The sequence below is a fragment of the Haliotis asinina genome, chromosome 3, assembly GCF_037392515.1.
Source record: "Haliotis asinina isolate JCU_RB_2024 chromosome 3, JCU_Hal_asi_v2, whole genome shotgun sequence".
In the NCBI taxonomy this organism is placed as follows: Eukaryota; Metazoa; Mollusca; class Gastropoda; order Lepetellida; family Haliotidae; genus Haliotis; species Haliotis asinina.
The window spans coordinates 35182514-35207536 of record NC_090282.1 but is presented as its reverse complement, the minus strand read 5'-3'; the positions used below and the strand labels follow the sequence as shown (position 1 = coordinate 35207536).

The window sequence follows — 25023 nt, the reverse complement described above, 5'->3', positions numbered from 1 at the left end:
GTCAGACAGAACTGGCATGAATTTACAGCCATCAGATTTTTTGAAGAGCCCATAATTTACTGGTTATGGGTCCTATCATTTTCAGGTCCACAATGAACATGATGAACTAAGCCAACCTCATACCATATGATCCTTAGCACCAACACATAGATTCCAGCTGAAGCAGCCAGATGATGTTACAAAAGAGGTATATATGTTTTTATTACATCTTTCAGCATTAAACGTGGTGGGATCATCTACAATACAACATTACCAGGCCTACCAAAGAAAACCCTCTGAATGTGCAAAAAAAGCAGAAAAGCCAACATTAATTGTGAAAATAGCAACAGAAACATAATACCTCCCTACAGAAACAGTAAAAATGGCAACTTTAATCACTAAAACTGGAGCAAAAAATGAAAAGCCTTGAACTTTGATTTTGCGCATGCATACATGGAAGAGGACATTTCGACTTAATGTTGCCATTTTCCAGTTTGAACAAAAGTTATATTCCATTATTAAAGTATTTCTGTTGTGTTATTTAGCAGCTATAATCATCATGCTTGTGTGCACATTTATTTAGTTTAATTTCCATTCATATGAACTGTGACTGACAGTAATTATTTTGACATATTCAATACATTTTCTATGCGAGGCAATGCATGGTTGCTCGTAAATTTGACAGAAGTGCAGATTGTAATGCGCATGCGCAGTAGAGATCAAAGTTCGCTGATGTAAAAATGTTGCAGTTTCATAGTCTAAGATTCATTGCTGTTTCAAAAATTCAGTAGCGAGGTAATATGCTTATGATGTTAATTTCCACAATCAGTGTGGGCTTTCCTGCATCTTTCTGCACGGTGGGAAAGCTTTCATTAGTAAGTGTGAGAAAGAGTAACAACCACAAGAGCCTATGATTGCAGAACTACAAACACTATGGTTACGGCAAACTCAAAGGGGTTACGACAAACTCAAAGGGATTACTAACTTTGGTTCACCATGACCATAATTAGCCATACACATTTTGACTGAAACATACAGCTTGTATCCGGAAACCCCACAATGGCTTGTTACATGCATGATGTTTAAAAATCAGCTGAAAGTGATATACAATTAAAGTATGCTAATCTCCTGCATTTTAATAATGAAATAAACTTAGGGCATTTAAACTACTGCCGTCTATATCCAGTTCTTATTAACTCCATTCCATTCAAGCAACACAGTGAAAAAATAAACAAAATAACACATCTTCCGATCAAGGAAGAACAGACGTCTGACTACAGTTTTGTGCATATATTATTCATACATTAACAAATCATAAAAGCAAACATGATAATGGATCCTTGTGTGACTCACTTGAGAAAAGGGACAGTCAATGTCAGTGAGAAAAGCCAGATCCCAAACAGTAAGCGCTCTGATTTGTAAGACTACAGCCCACACACCTCTCTGCCTCTTCATGACACTGTTAGCTCACGCCCGTCCAGTATGGTTTAGGAGTGGATAACATCACTAACACAAAACACAGTACCTGGCAGTGTTACCAGCAGAACCTAGCAATATCCAATCAGTACCTCAGTAACACCCACAGTACCTGGTGGTAAGTAATCAATCGTACCTGGCAGTCTCACCAACAGTACCTACCAGTATCACCTACAGTACCTGGCAGTATTCGAACAGCACCTGACAGTAACACTCACAGTTCCAATCAGTAACACCCACAGTACTTGACAGTATATGAACAGTACCTGGCATTAACACTCACAGTATCTAGCAGTATTCAGACACGTACCTGTCAGTAACACTCACAGTACCTGGCAGTATTTGAACGGTACCTGGCATTAACACTCACAGTATCTAGCAGTAGCACTCACAGTACCTGGCAGTAACATCCACAGTACATGGTGGTATACAAACTGTACCTGACAATACCCACCTTCAGCATTTGAGACAGCAGCTATCAGACCAATGGTGAGGACAGTAATCAGATACATGCATGCTTGTCTCCCATTCATCTATATACACCCAAGCACATGTGCATCGCTGATAGCGACAGAGTTGAATGTACACAGGAACACAGTCCCAGTATATGCTATCACAACATGCGTCCAATCCTCTGAGGTCTGTGTTGCCGAGTGATCAATAACTCACACTGGGCGCGATGGCCACAACGACTTCCAACACATGGACGTTCCATGGTGATGAGTTTACTGTGGGACAGGTGCTATCCATATGCTAGATGTACAGATACAAGATGCTGTAACACTGATACACTTCCACAGTCTGTCACATACACAATAGGCTGAATACTGATGACAAATCAAGATAGTGTTGACAATTCCACCTTTCACACTGCTCATTACTATCACATTATTTTCATGCATTTCATGCCTTGAGGCTGTTGGTCTTTGAAGACAATAAACTTTCATAAAAACGTAATAGTACATTTGATCAAGCAGCGCACAAATGTTGTTTTTTTTAATTCTGAAATTAACAAACATAAAAATAGAACTTCGATAAAATTTAAGCAAAATTTCATATTGAAAACAATATACACTGTCAGGAACTTTCATTCAATAAAAGTTCATTTGCATGAATATTTAATAATATTTGATCATTTCTAACTGCACCCAGTGTCAGGGACAATCTTATACACTGCACAGCCTTTCTGCAATGCTGATTTTAGAGGTAATTAACAGATGTACCATCTGATAAGGGCAATCAATGCTAGGTGCAGACATGACCGCTATAAATATGCAGGTATGAACAGAAATAGGTTAATGCTAATCTGATAATCTAGCCCCAAATCAAACTGGCAGTAAATATATGTGTAAATATATACTTTACAGCCATGAATCACTAATGGAATCTTGTTGAATGTACTGCAAACCGTTTTTGCACAGGCATTTTATTTCTGACAAAGAAAAAGCGAGTGCTGAGGGAAATCTTAATATTTTCAGAATATCAGTTTCGTATGTTCATGATTCATAAGCTCCAGAGGGCTCTGACAATATCTAGACTGAGTCAGCATTTTTTCAAGCAAGAAAATAGTTACAAAAAATTGTTAGGTATAATAAGAAAAAGAGATGAAATGTTTTTGAAAGAAAACAATTCTTGTAAAATCTAGTGCTGGTTCGATAAAGTGAAATAATCGAAAATTGGTCGCAGTGACTAAAAGACCAAGCTAGCCATCAATCATGCTTTCTCATCATCGAAAACAATCAGTCTGGGAAAACTTGTTTGCATTAATAATATTTTAGACAAGATTGGTTTTGTCTGTTTTATTAAAGAAAAATCAAGTACCAGGGGAAAGCTTTATATTTTCAGAATATCATGTTCACAATTCATGTTCCAACTTACAACAATGGGTTCAATGACCAGCTCAAAATGTCTTTGATCAATGCATCTGAAGTCAGTTTATGTAAAGTGTGAAGTAGAAAACCACAGACTAAAAGTACATTATAGAATATTCAGTACAATATACCTGTGACGCAAAAAGGCATATAAACAATCTTTTGTAAAACACTGTGTGGTCATTATGACATTGCTACATTGTCACCTAATATTGTGTGTTATAAATAATTTGAAATAGTAAATGTGCACATATTTATCCATTGGCTCACGAATAGAGAAACTATCTCTGGCTGTTTTATCCAAATGTGTTGACACTATTTTTGAAAACAATACAATCCACATTTTTATACCAAAGTCATAAGACAGTGAGTTTCCTATAAGCAGCTAAAGCAAATGGTGAAATTGACATGATAGTTAATTAGTGTACCTAGCTCACTAGAGTACACACTAAACCTGTTTATTTTTCAGTCTAAGTAAACTTATCCTCAGTACTTTTCGTTACACTCCACTACAGAGTCTAACAAAACCTTATGGGAGATCGCGTCAGGTAACCTTTGAGATTGACCAATCAGAATACAGCTTACCCACATACCTTCTGACCTTTTCATCTCGAAAAGGTTCATACCCGAACGATTCCAAATGCTATTTAGCGTACGCTTGCTTCCGGGTGATGCACATGGCATACATACAACCATGACAAGGGTGAGTAAACAGTCGCTGAAAGTAGTATTTTTGGCAATATTCAAGGCTGTCATCTTTCGGAAATATTAGCTAACGGTAACCATGTCAACAGAAACCCCAAAGCGTATATACTGCTGGTCAAATGACTGTGTTATATGCAGATTTTTGTTTGTGGAGAGATCTGTGTCAGTGACCTGAATATTTTTAAAGTCCCTCCGATCCCTAAATAGTAGCTGTTGTCTGATTGGTTAAATCTATTTAACCGTCTTGCGTTTGATTGGACGTTCATTGGTCGCTCAAAGGTTACCTGACATGACCTCCTACTAGGTTTTGTTAGACTCAGTGGTGGAGTGTAACAAAATACACTGAGACTAAGTTTACTTAGACTGGTTTATTTTTCACCATGAGAGTTGGAAAACATTGTTTTCATTCTAAAAATCATATGTAAATAGAAACTATGAATATTTGACAAGAATCAAGGACAGTAACCATATCAAGGAGACCTTGAGTGGGTGATGGTCACACAGATATCACAGAGAAATTTGAACTGATGTGTCATGCAATTCAGTAGATTGCAACACACAAATCATTGATGTGTATTACTGCATTGAAAACTTCAGACTTACATGAACAAAGTACAAACACATTTTGTCTTAAAGGAGGGGTTCACTAGACATAAAATGTGCTCAATGATCAGTCTACTTTCAATATATTTGCGTGTTTCTTACTTAATACCACGTTCAGCAATTCCAGCTGTGTGGAAGCAGTCTGTAAATAATTACATCTGGATCGGGCAATCCAGTGATCATCAGCTTGAGCAATGATCTATACAAATGGGACAAGTATGGGTTGCTGAAATCCAATTCTAATCTGGATCTTCACAGACTTGTCCACTGCCTAATCAGATAATCAGTATCAATATTACAAATGCTTCATAAAAGTGAGGCAACATTAACAGATTGTCTGCTTCTGTATTTCACATGAACAGGCAGTTCTGGTTGCAAAAAAAAACCCACTGATTTTATGCAGTTGTGGATGCTTCATATCTTGAGGGACAAAAAATAAGGGATTACATAAAGTGTTTTCTTGTTTTTCTGTCCAAGTTTCTTCAAAAGCTATGTGATACAAAGCTTTGAAGAAAACTTGGGAAAAGAATAAAAGAACACTTCCTGTCCTTTCATGTGATAACTTATTTTTTCCCCTCAGTATATATATATATATATATATATATTTATTTATTTATTTATTTATTTATTTATTTATTTATTTATTTATTTATTTATTTATTTATTTATTTATTATATAGACACACACATCGGTATCTGCATGTGAACATCATCTTCACACCTCAGCAATATCTATGAAGAATTGGAAACATACACCAGAAGAATCTCAGAGTTGGTATTTCTATTGCAACAGAATTTCTTAAACATCAATTAAAACTTGAACATTAACAGTTTGGGTAACCACCTGATTAGGCTTCAAAATACAGAAAGTGCTCCTCAAACAATATTTCATGAATCATTCTTCTTTTTTTCAGATGTATTTCAAAAAAAGACCACTGACAGCAATAAATCAGCTGGTAATAAATCATGAATGAGCAGAGAATTGTTTCCTGACATTGTCAGCATTACACTCCAGTATATTTCATAGAAGAACAATCAATAATATCCTTCAAACTTTCAAATGGTATATCACTTTTCTCTACATCATACAGACATACTCAGAAATGTAGTCATCAGACAGTTGATCCTTTTCCAAATAGTACTGTAAATTCAACAAAATGTAACAGTGAATGTGTGATTGGTTCTTTAGTACCATTAGCAACATTAGCGAAATATGGCAGAGAACAGAAAGAGATATGTCTCTTTGCACCTGTGCTGACAGAGAGTACAGATAAAGTAATACCCCTGCCTCACAATGACACCAGAATTTTACACATGTGAGGAATCAAACCATCCATGTTGAGAACTGAGGCAGCAATATTCCAGCAATATCACGCTGGAGGACACCAGAATTTGGCTTCACACACTGTACCCATGTGGGGAATCGAACCTGGGTCTTTAGTACAAATAGCCAACACTACAGCACTAGGCTGACCCACAGCTCACAGCATGTTGAAAACCGAACCAGCAATATTCCAGCAATATCATGCCAAAGGACACCAGAATTTGGCTTCACAGATTGTACTCATGTCAAGAATCAAACCTGAGTCTTCAGTGTGCCAAGCAAACACCTAAACCACAAGGCTACACCATCACTGTAATAAGTTTGCATGAAAAAAGTCAGTCGCCGAAGAAAGAACCTTGAAGATATTGATCATTTATAAAATCAATCAAAAGATACACCTCAATCAATGTAGGGCATATTACATTATAGATATGGCAGTGGTGATAATGGAGCAGAGTCTGAAGGTCAGTCACGGCTACACGCCACGGAGGAAGAGTGTGAAGGTATTCTGTAGCCTTCTGCTGAATCCAGATCCATCTGACCTTCAACATCTCTGACACAGGGAGTCACAGAGAGTACATGATAAATGATTTTCAGGGAATTACTTTCTGCAGAAATGTCACCTTGGCCAACTATAACTCATCAATAACAGCCCACCTCATTACTGTCTGTTTCAGACACCACCATCTTCTCGTAGGGAATATCTTAACGATTTCAGAACATATCAGTGGCAACAAATCTGCTATAACCTTTACTGAAAGGAGTATCACATTATTGCAAGGAGTGGACATTTTACTCCATGTCCAGTCTGAATTAATCAAAATCTGCCATGCTGGTTTCTGAATCTGTTAAGTGAGAAAGGCTTCACTTCAAGTGTACAGTACTAAAGGGACTTCACCTGTAAAAACCCACTGATCAAGCTCTAGATCAGTCTAATAGTATTCTTGAAATTTCTACGTAGACCAAATATTCACAAAAATAAGTCTGTAGAGTGTTCATTGAAAGTAGCAGAGCTGAAAAGATATATAACAGCCTTGTAACAAAAAGAGGTGCCAAATTATTTTCTCATGTATGAGTGAGTGAGTTCCACTTTACGCTGCACTCAGCAATATTCCAGCTTTATGTCAGCTAGCGCTCTGTAAATAATAAAGTCTGGACCAGACAGTCCAGTCATCAACAACATTAGCATCGATCTGTGCAACTGGGAACCGATGACATGTCAACCAAGTCAGCGAGCCTGACCACCCGATCCTGTTAGTCACCTCTTACAATAAGCATAGTCACCTTCCATGGCAAGCATGGGTTGCTGAACACCTATTTTACCCCGGATGTTCAGGGATCTCCTCAACTACATATATAAGGGAAATGCTTCTAACAAGCATAATGAACTGATGGATATAGCAAACTGATTTTACTTTTCTGAGCACTTCTTGCATATTTTAATCAAAAACTTCTGTTACAAGAAGCCAAGGTGACTTGAGTTTGCTATAGCTGTAATGAAATGTATAGACAAGCTAGTGGATCTTTTAACTTGACTGACTTTGAATGACCATAAATACAAATTTATCTCAGTTGGAGTTGATATGGAAGCAAAGTGCATTGTGATGTACAGGTAAGACATTTACCGCTTTCACATGGGTATGGTGTTGACAAATCAGCAACATAATTGTGGAGAACCAGCATTCGAGACCACAATGACAGGTTACTGGCACAGCCAAGGGACACAACTCTGCACAGGGCGACTTAGATACCAGGGCACCTTGCACCCGTCATGCTGCTGTTGTCATGGTAACGTGAGCAGAATTGGGATGATATGTGTTTGTGAAAGTTTCAGAAGTTCTTCATTATACCCAAAACATCTTTACAGAAACTTTATTTAATAAAGCTAAACTTGGAATACTGATTATGTTGTAGCACAAACTTACTGAAGTTATTTGGATCAGCAAAACAGATGAGATTCAGTCAATTACTCTTCATATATTTATTGTAGAACCTTCAGATCAGATTCAAGACTTCCTGAAAGTTATAGTCCACTGTTTGATGACATACATCACTGATCACATCACTGCAGAGGCTGATGCTACTGTCTTAAGACTGGTATCTTTATCAATACTCGACCATATTCAGATACACAGATGTTTTGGAGAAGTCTCTGCCATAAAATTGACAGTCTTTGAGGTTTTCTTGTCTGTGGATTTTAGCAATAATAAAAAGAGCATCTGCTGATCGACTTGAGACTGTCATATGCCCTTGACTTCCCTGCATGAAATACTCAACAACTGAAATACTGCCTTTATACACAGGCTCACTGTGAAACCAAGCTGAGAGCTATATAGAGCTATATAGAAATATGAACAAACTTGAAGCAGAAATAGACACACAAATTCAAAAAAAGACACCCCATGACAGCAGCACATTGAGTGAGTGAGTGAGTGAGTTTAGTTTTACGCCGCTTTTAGCAATATTCCAGCAATATCACGGCCGGGGACACCAGAAAATGGGCATAACACATTGTACCCATGTGGGGAATCGAACCCGGGTCTTCGGCGTGACGAGCGAACGCTATAACCACTAGGCTACCCCACCGCCCCGCAGCACATTGAGTGAATACACAGATGGAAGGTAGAAGGGGAGGGGGAGAGCAGGTGTTTACACAGACATTTAAAAATGGGAGTTTTGGGAGTTATTTTCAATATTTGGCAGTCATGAAAAATTAATATTTCTTTCTGTAAATTAAAAAGCAAGAGTTTTGCAAGGATTTTATTGTTTTGTGTTGTATTGTAATTTATAGAAGTAGTTAATAATTATCTAAACAAACATTGTCACTAGGGTGACCCTACATCAAATTATCAAATCAAACTTAACAAGTAATGAAAGTGAAGGTGGTAGTTTACGATGAAGTTTTAACTTAAACAAAACTATGACCAGTCAACCTCTCTTGATATCCCGCTCTGTAGTTGTTGAAAACACACAAATACTTTCCAGTCTCTTTTCAACTTTGACATAAATGTCATTGTGTATGGAATATGCAAAAATAGTTACAAAGAAATTGTCTATTTAAAAACATTCAAGGGAGGTCTTGAAAGTCTATGAAGAAAATCCAGTGAACCATTCTTGAGATATCTTCCTGAAAATGACAACAGGCAGTGTAATATGTTGATATCTTCAAAAGGTTCCAGTGAAGGTCACCAAAATCAACGAAGTATGATGTCAAATTTCAAGAAAATCCAGTAACTTTTTGTGTGTGATATCCTGCTGACTATCAAAATATGCAATTTAACATGCTGAAATTTTCTTAGTGTCTCCACGACCTTGAAAATTCAATGGCTTCACTAGATAAAGCTTGGTGCTGAATATGAAGAAAATCCAGAGAACGGTTCTTGAGATATCTTGCTGACAAGGGCAAAATGTTAACACCCCCAACCCCACTGGCACGATCATTGATATTTGTGCTAATCATTTTCAAGATGTAACTGTATGTCGCACCACCAAATGTAACTACTGCAAAGTTCAATTCAAACAGCCAGGATTACTCTGAGGATGTCCTCTGATTTCAGCTACAGTCCAGGAACACTTAAGAAAATAAGAGTTAAAATGGCTAAGTGATTGTGTGAATGGGGGCAATGCTAATTCACACTTACGTAAATAATGGATAGCTGTCTCATGTAGGCACTCAAACACCTTTTACATATTATTTATGATTATACAACACACAACCAATTATTTCATGAAGCATATTAATTCATGGGAGGGTCACAGGAATTCAGTCTTTTTCTGATAACTGTTTGAGATGGGAGCTACTCAGTTACTATGTTTACATTGATGCTAAAAACTTTGAAAAACACAATTTAGAACATCCCAATTTATTACAAGATTATACTTATAATAAAATAATCACATATGTGACGCCTAACAACTCTTTCCATTTCATACATGTTTTTAAGTGAACAGTATGATTAATAATTATCTAAACAAACATTGTCACTAGGGTGACCCTACATCAAATTATCAAATCAAACTTAACAAGTAATGAAAGTGAAGGTGGTAGTTTACGATGAAGTTTTAACTTAAACAAAACTATGACCAGTCAACCTCTCTTGATATCCCGCTCTGTAGTTGTTGAAAACACACAAATACTTTCCAGTCTCTTTTCAACTTTGACATAAATGTCATTGTGTATGGAATATGCAAAAATAGTTACAAAGAAATTGTCTATTTAAAAACATTCAAGGGAGGTCTTGAAAGTCTATGAAGAAAATCCAGTGAACCATTCTTGAGATATCTTCCTGAAAATGACAACAGGCAGTGTAATATGTTGATATCTTCAAAAGGTTCCAGTGAAGGTCACCAAAATCAACGAAGTATGATGTCAAATTTCAAGAAAATCCAGAAACTTTTTGTGTGTGATATCCTGCTGACTATCAAAATATGCAATTTAACATGCTGAAATCTTCTTAGTGTCTCCACGACCTTGAAAATTCAATGGCTTCACTAGATAAAGCTTGGTGCTGAATATGAAGAAAATCCAGAGAACGGTTCTTGAGATATCTTGCTGACAAGGGCAAAATGTTAACACCCCCAACCCCACTGGCACGATCATTGATATTTGTGCTAATCATTTTCAAGATGTAACTGTATGTCGCACCACCAAATGTAACTACTGCAAAGTTCAATTCAAACAGCCAGGATTACTCTGAGGATGTCCTCTGATTTCAGCTACAGTCCAGGAACACTTAAGAAAATAAGAGTTAAAATGGCTAAGTGATTGTGTGAATGGGGGCAATGCTAATTCACACTTACGTAAATAATGGATAGCTGTCTCATGTAGGCACTCAAACACCTTTTACATATTATTTATGATTATACAACACACAACCAATTATTTCATGAAGCATATTAATTTATGGGAGGGTCACAGGAATTCAGTCTTTTTCTGATAACTGTTTGAGATGGGAGCTACTCAGTTACTATGTTTACATTGATGCTAAAAACTTTGAAAAACACAATTTAGAACATCCCAATTTATTACAAGATTATACTTATAATAAAATAATCACATATGTGACGCCTAACAACTCTTTCCATTTCATACATGTTTTTAAGTGAACAGTATGATTAATAATTATCTAAACAAACATTGTCACTAGGGTGACCCTACATCAAATTATCAAATCAAACTTAACAAGTAATGAAAGTGAAGGTGGTAGTTTACGATGAAGTTTTAACTTAAACAAAACTATGACCAGTCAACCTCTCTTGATATCCCGCTCTGTAGTTGTTGAAAACACACAAATACTTTCCAGTCTCTTTTCAACTTTGACATAAATGTCATTGTGTATGGAATATGCAAAAATAGTTACAAAGAAATTGTTTACTTAAAAACATTCAAGGGAGGTCTTGAAAGTCTATGAAGAAAATCCAGTCACAGGAATTCAGTCTTTTTCTGATAACTGTTTGAGATGGGAGCTACTCAGTTACTATGTTTACATTGATGCTAAAAACTTTGAAAAACACAATTTAGAACATCCCAATTTATTACAAGATTATACTTATAATAAAATAATCACATATGTGACGCCTAACAACTCTTTCCATTTCATACATGTTTTTAAGTGAACAGTATGACTAGATTATCCAAAATCTGTATTTTTGCCTGCTGATGCAACACACCAATGATACAAACCAAAGCAGTATACATGAAGAAATAAATAAATAACATACAAATAAAATTTTCTTCAGACCAAAAGCTTAAATTGCCTTTTTCCATGCAATGACCCATTTGCATGTATCATTTTCTTCTACACATCAAAATAAAGATAATACAATCTACAATAAAAGCCGAGACTGCAAGATTAAAATGAACAAGATGAACATAAAAAGATTCATTGAGAATATAGAAGTCATCATATATCAAAGTCACTAAAACAATTTTAATCCACTGTGGTCAGTTGGCGACTCTCATTTGAAAAACGGTAATGATTCCCTTACTCAATGTGATTTTAGTGACAATGGGTATTTTTCAAAATTTTCTTTCCCTGGCAGACACCCTAAGTTCTCTGGAACAATCTGACAGTCTGTAAAAGTCAAACTATCATTGAAAACTATCAGTAGTTTTGATTTTATCAAAATAAATTCTGAAAGTTGCCTATAAGACTTGCGTTAAGATTGACTCCCATGACAATAGTTTGTGAGTCTTGTACAAAATGACGTGTCATGTAACATCTTGTGTTTCTTAAAAGGCATTTAGAAGTTGATGTATTAATGCAGGACAAATCTTATGGATAACAACTTTTCAACTATAATAAATACAAGAAGCTGATATCAATAAGAATTGTCGTGTATGTAAAATTTTGCAGACAGAGTTGCAGATCGAGGGAGGCATGTAACTATTGAACTACATGTATTTATTGATGCATCGACAGTTAGGTTGTTCCACATCTGTGTAGCAGCATCAATAGTATACTCAAAAATCATTCTCCTTATCTTCTAAAGGACAGCATAAAAATATACCGACGACAGTAACTCGTGTAACAGATTCGTAGAGGATATATTTCTGTATTATTCAGACCACATCCCCACTGATGAATGAGACTATTTATCACAGTTACCTCCCTCCATGCTAGGTATCAATATTCCTTGCATGTCCATGAATCTAGATATCTCGATACAGACATGTTGAGGCTGAGTAGCATGCTGAATGACCCCACGTACAGATACTAGTCAGCTGGTACTATTGGCAATACAATTACAATCATCAGGATTTACATCATGCAGAAAATATTGCGCAACCACTTTCCATTAAATGTATAGAGTGGACAAAGAAAAATACATTTTACATTTTAAGGAAATCCCAATAATTTTGTGGCGTGTGATCTTGTGCATAAATCCCAAGTCACAAATCGGGTGAAGCTAACCACTGTCAGTCATGGAGATTCTTTGCAACAGTGTTTGGCAGCTTGACTCATGAGAGTTTCTTGGACTTCAGTCCTGCCCCACAATGATGCACATGTGATGATATATGTGCTCTCACTTCAGTGAGATTGTTCTTAACTGGCTCTGTTCACCCTACCAAATGGACACTCGATGGAATAAGATGGTCAAATGAATGTTTACCATCTAGCAACTCGATAATAGCTTTGGATAACCTAGAAAAAAATTGTCTGTGCTTTGCGCATAAAATGCCCTTAATGCCACTAGGCATCTTGATATGGGTTTTAGGTACTATTAAATACCAACTACTGCATACATTTGGCTTTAGTTAGATTGATTACTATAATCCAGCTTAGTTATGACAAACCATCCAGGATATTTCCAAACATGTAATACCAAAGTGCTTATTGTTTCTTGTAGTGGATGTGCCAGTTCTTGTTAACTTGCTGTCACAATATTCCACTTTTGACGCAAAGAAACAAGTCATTAATGGGAACTTCAAACAAACCACACAGAACATCATCAGTCTGTGAGAGAACAAGTACCACTACAGTGGTTGATATTAACCTGAAATGTCTCTTAGACTAAGTACAAAGGAAACAACCAAAATGATCTGAAAATTCTAATTGCTCTGGATACAGTCAATGAAATATCATCAGAAGATAATGTTAGTTTTACAGTGTATTGTACACCCTACCTGTTTACTCTTGCAATAGCAGTTACAGAACCATGCAAAGCAGAAAACTTGGTGAATCATGTATCGCACTTCAATTTCCGTATTACACAGCTGCTGCATCGACTTTTTCAAATGTTTTCCATCCCTTTGAACCCATTGTTTCGATCATACCATGACATTTTCTGGTTCAATACATAAGTTCCAAATGCACTAGTATGACATGCTACATATATCAGACAGTTTGAGCCATCAAAGGTCTACACAGGTCGTCCGGGTATCTCAATTCTAGATTCATCAGCACAACATACATGTCCCAGCTTTAACAGTTGGTCATGACCTTTCTCACATGGGAGAGGAGGCAAGACCGAGTCTAATGATTATCACACTTCATAGAAACAAGGAAGCAGCAAAGTGTACAAGTCTAAACTGTCTTAGAATTCTATTCCTCTGAGGTAGACATGCCACAGTTTCAGCTGGATGTGACCTGTGATGGTCCGTGGTAGAATAGGCCTTCAGCAACCCATTGCTGCTATAAAAGGCGACCAGACTTGTGATAAGAGGCAACTAACGGTATCATATGTTATTGGTTCCAAATTGCACAGATCGATGCTCGTGGTGTTGATCACTGGATTGTATGGTTCCGAATTAATTATTCAAAGACCGCAGCCATATGGCTGGAATACTGCTGATTGCGTCAGTATACTAGACAATAGAAGAAGTCTTGTATCAGATGGATATGTCTTCTAACAGAAGGCTCACAGGGCATGACTTAAACACTGATAACTGATACCAGAACACATATTACAGCGGAGTAACAGAAAGCCACAATCAGAAATATAAGCTGCGTTTTTCAACGTAACTACATACAACTGTGGTGAAGAATCAATAAAAACATTTCAAATGTTTACTTGGCACCAGTACAAGTTTCGGAAATCTGTCCTATGCCTGTGTTTGAGAAAAAAAAAACAGACACACGAACAAGCACATGATACATGATCAAGATCCAGCATCCAGCAGTAATGATCACCACTTTGATGAAACCCATGTATGCAGTAAGCCATTAACTCTCCCCACTAGGCTACCTCAAGGCTTGAACACTACAGTCAACATGTACACAGTCGAGATAAGCATATATTGATGAGCAGGAATGTACAAGGACCATTAGCAGCAACATGTCCACCTGTCAAGTACATCACCTATAACAGTGCATATGTTGTTCTTATTATTGAACTAATAGCAGCAATAACAGCTGTTGTTTGGTTTTGGTACAAATTATTCAATAATATCATAATGATGTGGATACACAGGTTTGTTTGCACAGTATGCCACACCGACAGAATGAAGAACTTCTTTACTACAGTGAGATCTCCATTTTTCTGTACATTCTGCTTGAGCCAAAATCTCCCCAATGAATTGCTAATATCATAAAATATAATGATACAGTCATTAGGAATCATTTAGAACATTCATAATGACTCTCGTTAATATGACATTCTCGCATTCCGACTTGGATACACCAATCTAGCTTCTGATTATTGAACATTCATTGTGAAAACACTCATTAATCTGATTATCAACACAGTCGGTCAGATAAATCTGACCATAAACAAACAAACAAACACATGTGAGTGGCAATTAGCATGTTCTTTACTGGCTGCCTGACACCAATGTCGGTGAACATCTCACTTGGTAATTGGGAACACACGATAATTAACTGAGATGATTTAATCGAGAAATATCAAAAGAGTATAAAATGTAAAAGCTGTATAGCTTTATTGTATAGTTAGACTGAGTTTTCATCACGACATGATGTAAATGACTCAAACAACATCAAAGTAAATAAGAGAAAGACATCCACTCTGCAGATGTTTGTAATAATTTTTGTCAACAAAATGAAAAGTTTCTTTAACAAACCATCATTGTTCTTTTTAGATATTTGAAAATTTGTGTCAAGGTGAAGTGACAGTCACAGCCAGGTAAGCTGGAGGCACAATTTCATCAGTAAATTTCATCAGTAGGGGATGGTATCAAGAGTCATTGCACTGTGATTCTGAATACGACATGGACTCACTGCTGTCAGGGTCATCACTCTCCCTCTCCCTACAGAAGTTGTTCATCAGTATATTGCTGCTATCCTTCCTTACTTCCCCAACTTCTAAATGAGTCTCAAAGAAGTGACAGAAAATGTAACACCACCTTCTACTTAAAATTTCAGCAGAGAGAAAAAAGAAATGTAAGGCAGTACAGGTCTGAACACAAAGGTATCCATACTGCTTGCCTTTTCAAATTGGGTTCTCCCATCAGTCACAACAGGCTTACACTGCTATATGAATGTCACACAACCTGATGATATAAATGGGATTTTATTGATTATATCATGACATCAGTGAGTAAGTGAGTGAGTTTAGTTTTATGCCGCTTTTAGCAATATTCCAGCAACATCACGGCAGGGGACATCAGAAAATGGGCTTCACTTGTTGTACCCATGTGGGGAATCAAACCCGGGTCTTCGGCATGATGAGCGAACACTCTGCTACCCCATCGCACCTCATTACATCAGCTACTTGTGTGAAAGGTGAGAGTTTGAGTATGGTCTTTTGGCAATATTCCAGCAATATCAAGCTGGGGTACACCATCTTGTGTGAAGAGGTCAAGATGGCATATTAATGAGTAGATACACTTACACCGCCGTGATATTGCTGGAATATTGCTAAAAGCAGCGTAAAACTAAACTCACTCAAAGAAAGATATCTTTCCATGATCAGAAGAAATGTGATAAGTACTGAGTCCATTGTATGATTCAGATTGTTTAATAAGAATGAGGTTATGAATCACTTTCATATGTAACAAACACATAAAATGACTCATATAAAGGAATACTTTTTAAGACAATGTTGGCCAATAATAACAGACAGGATGGAAATATAGGATTTTTGCATGTATTATATTATAACTTAATGCTCAAACCAACCCATGGTTCTTGATATTGCAAATTACCTGCCCTTGATTTACATTGACATTTTACCAATCATATGTAGACTGAAGGGTAAGGGAGATAACTCATAAAATCCAAAGGTATAGGTAGTTTTGATGGACATGAACGTAAATGTAAATTTGATGAAGATAACCTTTACATCATAGGTATTCATATGGAAATAAGTTGTTGGCCTTGATAAACATTTAAGAGCCACAACCTGTGTCACTAATACTCTTGATCAGGATTTCAAACATCAGCTCAATAACAGTTAATAATGGTTACTCTTGACAAAACTAGGTCTGTTTCAAACTTTGCCATAAAACTTTCCTAAAAGCAAAGAGAACATTACTCAACTCTGAAAACAATCCACTATATGACCTTAATGTTATTGGTTGAGCAAATATGAAATCTTTCCAGAGTTCAAAAGACAGGATTTGTGATGATTTTTCATAAATTAATAATATCCACTCATAACCTTTGCACTGTACCTCTCCTAATACTATGGGTAAGTTACTGATTGAACAAAAGTGTCTTCAGGCAGATGGGTGGACAGACAAAAAGTTTTTAGGTCAGGGGCATAAAATTCTGAGGTAAGAAGAATATTTCAGCATGTTTTTGTTGTGCCACATCACAGTGTTCTACCTATATCTTGTATTAAAGATCGTACAGGCAGTTTTGAAATGACCTACCACATACATGAATGTACTAAACCTCAAGATGTACAAATGTTAACTGAACGCAAGCTTTCCATCCACCAGCACTCCCACTGCAGTCTGAATTTCATACCAACTTGATACCAACTTGATCCTTGTGCACTTCATGATCGACATAGGAAGTGTGTATATACAAAGTATCCAAATGGCTTTGTTCTTTGCTCACCTTTCTTTCCATCATCCCCCGGCTTGACCTCCCCACTAGATGATGCCTTTGTTGTGCCAGTCTGGGGATGACAGGACTCGTGTTAAACACATTTGTTCACATCGTCAAACAAATATCCAAATCTACATAAGTGGAAATTGTAACTTAGGTAAGATATTCACTTAGCTGGACTGATCTGTTCAAGAGTATAAAAGGTATCCTTACATTATTTGGTTGTCCCATCAGTCAGATAGCTTAAAAACAGCAAGCAATATTGCTGATGGCACCAGATAGCTATATTTCATTGCTTGGTCCCACATTTGTGATAGATAAATAGACAGTGCACTGATTATTTAAACTCTTATTTTACATTCAAAATATGATACAGCAGATTTAACATGAAAAACTGTAAAAAATTATTTTCCCTTAAAAAATATCAACTTTTTCAAAATAACTAGCACACTACTTACCGATGAATCAGTGTGATCTTCGGAGGTCTTTTTATCTGAAACACATTAAATCATAATGAAACATCTTTTCAAGCACCAAAATAGAATCATATTTTGTTTGACACTTACAACTTTATGTTGGCCATCTTGTTGACTATAGCTTAGAGGAGTAAGCAACCTTTCATTCATCTGTTGACCACTCCGTCCATTACACCATGCAGATGTAAGAAAGGGAGACTAGTAAAAGGTTGGCCTGAACATAAAGCTCCTAAAGTCTTACAGAAGGCTCTTAGTGACTGCAGCTTCAAGTTATATACATATAAAAATTAAGGCTGGCACAAAAAATCTTGATTCCGATCTCAGTTTAAAAAATTTTAAGGTAAATATTGAACTTCCTATCAATATATAAAATGGCTGAAAGGCTGAAAACATTTCCTGCAAATCACAAATGTCACTGCTGATCATCTGGATGAGCCGCATGAGAAGTATAATCTTCTGAGTGGAACCAAATTCACTATGCAGTCTAAATAATGATAGAAGGGGAATAACTCTCTTGGTTCTCAATTACAACACTTCATTCAAATGTATCATAGATACTGATATGAACAAGATTGTAATTTGCAGCTATTTTCAACTTATTTCCTTTAAACAGAAATATAAGATGCATAATAAAAATATCACAAAAACAAACAAACCCATCTATATGCAGTAATTTTCTATGTGCCAACGGTTCAATCAGAACAATTCTGGGAATAAAATATCAACCTGTAAATAATCGAAAATGGACAACCCAATCCATTGACTGATATTGATAGACATAAAATAATTCAGCCCTAAAGGTAAAATCTACAATAAAGAACAAAATATCGAACTCAGCTATTATTCTTTAATCATTATCTTTTCATGGTTTCTTTGCTTTCTAAACCTATGTGTAACATTGTAGGGTAGAGAGCAACTAAGATCAGTCAATTTTCACTCTCTATTTTCAGTTGTTGATATATCTTTTGTTTATTTCAATCCAACTTAGTAATCTGATCCTTCACATTATTCAGTATTTCATCGTTGTGTAACACTAAACTTCCATGATAAATGCTTACGCTTTACACCAGCATTAAAATTCATCAGTATCCAAATTATGCACTTCCTTGTTGCACAACTGGTGGACATCTCAGGTGCCTATGGGGATGGGTGTATTTTGACCAAACCAATAGTTTGACATAATACTAATACTCTGTTTATGACCCTACAATATGTTTTACATTATGCTGTGCTCATAAGCATCAAGTCAGAATCAGAATAGAGCATATTAGGACATAGTTCTTGAGTATGCCATTGGTTTGCCTGCTTAGTTGTTGCTATAGCCTGGAAAGCAGCCTGTAAATATTTGAGTGTTGACTAGACAAATCAGTGATTGACACTGTCAGCAGATATCTACACTGCTACACGTATGTCATAGTATCAGCAAAGATACCTTACCAATTGATCCCATGGTCACATCTTATGACAAATTGTATCAAAATCTGCACCGAGAATCATGTATATTTTGTCTTGCAGTTACTTCAGTTTTCTCCTGTCTTGTGACATAACTATACTGCTAAACATGGCTAAGAGTGGGATTCTGTATGAATTTACTCCGATAATCTCATCATCACTTTCGTAAAGGATTTGGACTGTTCATTCTGTCCAGTATTGACAGATGTTAGCATTTTTTCACAGTCTGTTCTAAGTATCCATGAATAGCACATGGAACATATCTTTATGATGAAATGATTAATGACTTAGTAGTGTTTCCTCCAGAGTGTTTTAGAAGGGCGCTGCCCATTTTTCTGGCGCCCTGCCCCTTTTTACTGCGCCCTGCTCAGTACTTGCTGGTTGTGACGGAGCACAGGAACAGACTGAAAATCAGCAACTGTAAAAAGCATCTTATGATCAGCCTAAACACTGACACCTACAATGACACCGACTTGGAAGCTGTTGTGAAAAGTTTCCTGAGAAAAAACAAAGGAGACTGTAGGCTAATAATACATGAGGCTCAATCTGATCTTTTTGTTTTGGTTTTTATTGTGGTTTGTGCCCTTTTCAAACTAGGGTGCCCTTTTCTGTAGAAACTTCACCCTGCCCTTTTTGTGGTCTACAGGAAACATTACATAGCCATGTACTGAAACATATTGGGTTAATGAGTGATAAAGTGGCTTAAACACTACACAAACCACCATCCCCTATGACCATCAAACATGGTTACCTTTAATTCCAAGGACCAGGTCCGCCTTTACACAGTTGGAGTTCTCGTCCCGATGGTAGTCCTGCTCACACTGACACAACCCCATGCGGGACTTGGAACCCTCTCGCAGGACACACTCCTCATGCTCATGCTTACATTCACCCAAGATCCCAAACTCACACACTGTTGGTTGAGTCAGTGGTGGAGGCGTTGTGCTGCTGCTGCTGCTGGTGCTGGTGCTGGTATACTCTGACAAAAGAAGATGATAATATTTACACTTCACTCCACAGTGAGTGAGCTTGTAATTCCTCTTTTCACAATACTTGAGCAGTATCAATGCAGGGCACACTAAAGTGTAAGATAAAAGATGCCACAGGGTTTTTATGTGATTTAAAATCCCGCAACCCGAAAGATAAACATAGGGGGTGACAGTTACTGTTTATCTTCAGTTACTTGGGTTGCAGTTGTATTCAAGCTGACGTAAGACATACTTCAGACATAATTTTAATCTTCGGTATTTACTGTTGAAATCAACTGAAATCACTCTGGCAACTGACATCTTGACTTGCACACGTAATGCACGTGCTCTGCACATGCCCTGCGCACACTACCCGTCTTGTAAGGACAAACAATTCCTGCTGACAAACAATCTCATTCTTCACAGTGATCCTTCATAGGCTAGTGGATAAAACGGCCAAGTTAGTTAACGGATTCGGGTTCGAAACCAGACATCAACACTGTATGTTGGAAGTTATTGAAAATGTGATATTTTACCATCGCAATCAATAATAGCAAGACAAAGTTCCCTCAGTTTTCAAAACATGTAATAATCCTAAGCCAAGGGAGGTTTATGTTACAATCCAAGGGAATGTGTAATAATCCGTGCGATAATACAGTCCCATATGAGTTACAACATACGATGTGACTGGTGTGATGTTGGCATTGTGTTACAGTAAATTTGAGTCAAAATCTCCCAAATGAATTGTATTCTAACTCAAAAACAAATAATCGCAAATGATGTAACTTACAGAGTGATAACTTTTGACACCATCCGTTACCAATGAAATCAAATTTGCACGTGTTTACCTGGCTGTTACCTGAGCTGTTCATACGACCTTGTTACAAATCTTGCTGTATCAAATGAAAATAATGATGGTTTGTTACACAACTTTCATATTTTGTTGACAAAAATTATCACAAACTTCTCAACAGTTTGTGTGTTTTTCTTATTTACTTGGGTGTTCATTTGAGTCATGTACGATTATTTGTTTTTGAGTTAGAAAGCAATTCATTGGGGAGATTTTGACTCAAATGGACTCTAACACTGGTCTACCTCAAGTCCCTACAGTGTGATCATTCTGTCCATTTAAGGACCACATCAACTAGCTAATGGGGTATATATACCACGCCATATTATGCACAACATGCGACAACATTTCAATCAAAACATCATAACAGCATCAATACTTCAAAACTGGTGTTTGGTTTATGAGAAAATATGGCGCAGTGCTTTCAATTGTCAGTATATGTGCGTTGTCCTTCTAACACAACCTTATCTACCCACTAATAATCAATATGACTAGCATGCTAAAAAATCCAGTGTAGTAATACTACAATAGGTCTTCAGCAACCCATGCTTGCCACAGATGGTGACTATGATAGTTGTAGGGGGCAGTTAACGGGATCGGGGGTGGTCAGACTCACTAACTTCATTGACATATGTCATCAGTTCCCAATTGTGCAGATCGATGCTCATGCTGTTTATCACTGGACTGTCTGCTCCAGACTCATTTATTTTCCATATAGCTGGCATATTGCTGAGAGCAGTGTAAAGCTAAACTCACTCACTAGTAAAAGATCAGACTGAGGGAATATGTGACTGTCATGAATAAATACTATAGGTCTCATCATTTGAGATACAGTCAAGACCACAAAGGACAGAAAATTCTTTATATCTGATAGGTTATTCTCTACAGCCCACATACCTATTAATTCAGTCTTCACTGGATTCAGCAATATAAAGTCCCACAGCGGACTAACCTGAAAGTCTCTAGTAAATCACCCAGTGTCTGTTTCTATTCTGTTGATAGGGGAAGGAAGAATGATATGGATTTACTAGATTTATTTGCTGTTTCCCTTTCATGCAAAATTAATTTGTATTCATTAAGGTCAACTCGTTCTCTGACCTTATTACAGTTTTATCACTGGTTGTTTAGAGTAAATCAAAATGAAGGAATCAGTCAAGAAGTTTGATTGGAGGATATGTAGTTAAAGCATAAAAACCTGAAACTGATAAGAATCAAACTAACAAAAATCAGCAAACGATCCCTTTAATGTAAAGATCTGTTGTCTTCTCTAAGATGTTTGTCGCAGGTGCAATAACTATAGGAAACAAAAAAAATACTGCAGCAAATCTCTAAGCTTCAATCCCAGCATGCAATATTATGGGCTTATAGAGTGGATCACAGCAGATGGATCTCGCCATATCTACAATTTGTGCTATGGATAAACTTGGAAACAAAAATTACTGATTTCAAATTTTGTTCTGTCTGAGATACATCACAAAAAACATTTCAAGCTTCTAAATGGGAAGTAATTTTCTTGAGAAACTTTTTTAGAAATCTTATAAAAGCAAACAGTACATGTGACTTGTAGGTGACCAAGACGTTATTCTTTTCCACACAACGTTTCGGGACCATTACAGATCACTTCATCACAATCTGTAATGGTCCCACAATGTTGTGTTGAAAAGAATGCAGAAGCCTAATCCAAGAACTATCTTGGTCGTCTACAACAACTTCTAAATGACTCTACAGACATCGCTTGTGAGTTGTTGTTCCTTGCAAGTAAACCTACCTTAAACTATGGAATTACATAGTAGTTGTTAGGAATTAGTTCCTTATCTTTGCAGCTAAAATGCTTGCAAATGCTGAACTACTCAGAAGGCAAACAATGCTTACAATGTTCAAGGTTTGTTTTGCATAAACATCATAAAGAGATTATTTTAGTCATTTTATGCAGCACATGATTAAATATGACAAATGTACTCAGATAAGTTTAGTAACTATAAGTTAAGAAAATGTTAGCTGATATCAGGGCCCGCTTGCACAGAGCAATCTTAGTTACAATCAGTCTTAGGCCCCTACAATCAACATTCCAATCACCATACAATTGCCCTAATCCACTTGCACATAGACGATCTTAAGACAACATGGATTTAAGATTGCGATCTTAACTAAGATCAAACTCTTCAACGTTGGAGGGAGAAATTTCTCGACTTGACTCCTGTTTACAGCTGTCTGCAAGTGCGCATGGCATGCAGCGCAAATAGATCATGGTACTGGTTACTGCACACAACTGACATTCCTTCCTTAATCGCACCTTGCAGAAGTTTCATGAAAACAAAACAAAACAAAACAAAACAAAGAAAAAAAGAACTAAAAAAACAAACCCACAAATCTTTAAAGGAAATGATAATGTGGTAGAAGGAATTGATAATGTGGAAGAAGGAATTGATAATGTGGAAGAAGGAATTGATAACGTGGAAGGTAACATATATAATCACTCGTACCTCGGGGGTTATTCTCAAATTTTTCTACATTCTTATTTGATTTATAACTAAGAATGTTAGAAATATCATGTTTTATGAAAATATTGAAATACAAACAAATACATTAACAATGGGTCTTGAGTTATTGACCTAGCTATTGACCTGAAAATAACTTATAGAAAAATTTTCCTTATGATATATAACACCTAAATATACCATGACTTGCCAATCGCTGTCAGTGAAACATAGTTTGGCATCTGGTTGGTGATATTTGGAGTAAAATCCCAAATATACTCCATAAGCATTAGATTTGTAAAGATATGAAAGGGTGACATGACTGTGGGAGTGTTGTGGAAAATGCATGACGGAAATATGAAAACGATATTATTCTGTGAGTGTGTTGCATGTGTTGTTAAATACTTATCCACAATATGTTAATTACTTTAGGCTATGTTGTTGATAATTATTTTTTTTTTGTTTTTATGCAAATTTCACATACCTCAGCAAGTGCATTTTTCCTGTTTGAAGAATACTTGTATTACATTTAAAATGCACAGATTACAACTCTTGTCTCTCATCAGATTTAACTTAAGATTTTGGAATTAGAAAGAAACATAATTTTGCATGTTATCGAATTGTAGATTATTTTAATGATAAACTAAGACAAAATCATTGACCGAAAAGAAACATATGTGGAGGTCTGCAATGTCACAACACAACCAACATACATTGTATTTGGGCATGACAGATTTTATGGCATTGGCACGATATGCAAAGGGCAACCACTCCAATCTTGTGCAAAAACTAAGATTAGCTGCCCTTGAGTTATTGAAAAGGTCATGGCCACTGTTCATTGCATGCAGACACCTATCGTTACTATCCTTTCCTCGTTTATCAAAAAGGTATGGTGTGCATACTTTTTCCAACACTGAATTGGGTGAGAATTGTACTTTATGATGTCCACTCGATAATGATTTTGTTCACTACCACAAATAATGATATTTCTGACGTTAAATCGATGTTGCATTCTTCGTGTTGTTGAGGCATAGAGGAAAATCATACAGTTTGTAATATAAAAGGAATCTCCAAATGTAAAGCTAATTATTTGCATGACACTGACACCAACTAGAATGCCATTTTGCTACAGAATACGAGGATCTTAGCTCCTTACAACTGGTTCTGACCAATTGTTAGTTTTAATTGCAACTTACAATGATCTTAGTCCACAATCACCTTGTGCAAGTGGATGGCGATTGAAGTCAAAGTCTAAGATCGCAATCTTAAGGATTTACAATAATTGTGGCAGTAAGATTGTTTTGTGCAAGTGAGCCCTGATCTGTTTGATATCTCATAAAATGCATTTGTGTGGTGTGTAACATTTTTTTATGTCATGCTGATGTCAAT

General features: G+C 36.5%; 1 protein-coding gene across 1 annotated transcript in view; it reads right to left on the bottom strand.

Moving 5' to 3' along the window:
* Positions 1 to 25023, bottom strand: part of LOC137277880 (dyslexia-associated protein KIAA0319-like protein) — an 85558-nt gene that overhangs the window by 31537 nt on the left and 28998 nt on the right. Inside the window, exons 4-6 of the mRNA XM_067809857.1 lie at positions 20091 to 20318; positions 17870 to 17904; positions 17421 to 17481 (exon numbers count right to left, since the gene is read on the bottom strand). Coding sequence (XP_067665958.1) covers positions 17421 to 17481; positions 17870 to 17904; positions 20091 to 20318 — 324 coding nt within the window. The remainder of the gene's footprint in view (positions 1 to 17420; positions 17482 to 17869; positions 17905 to 20090; positions 20319 to 25023) is intronic.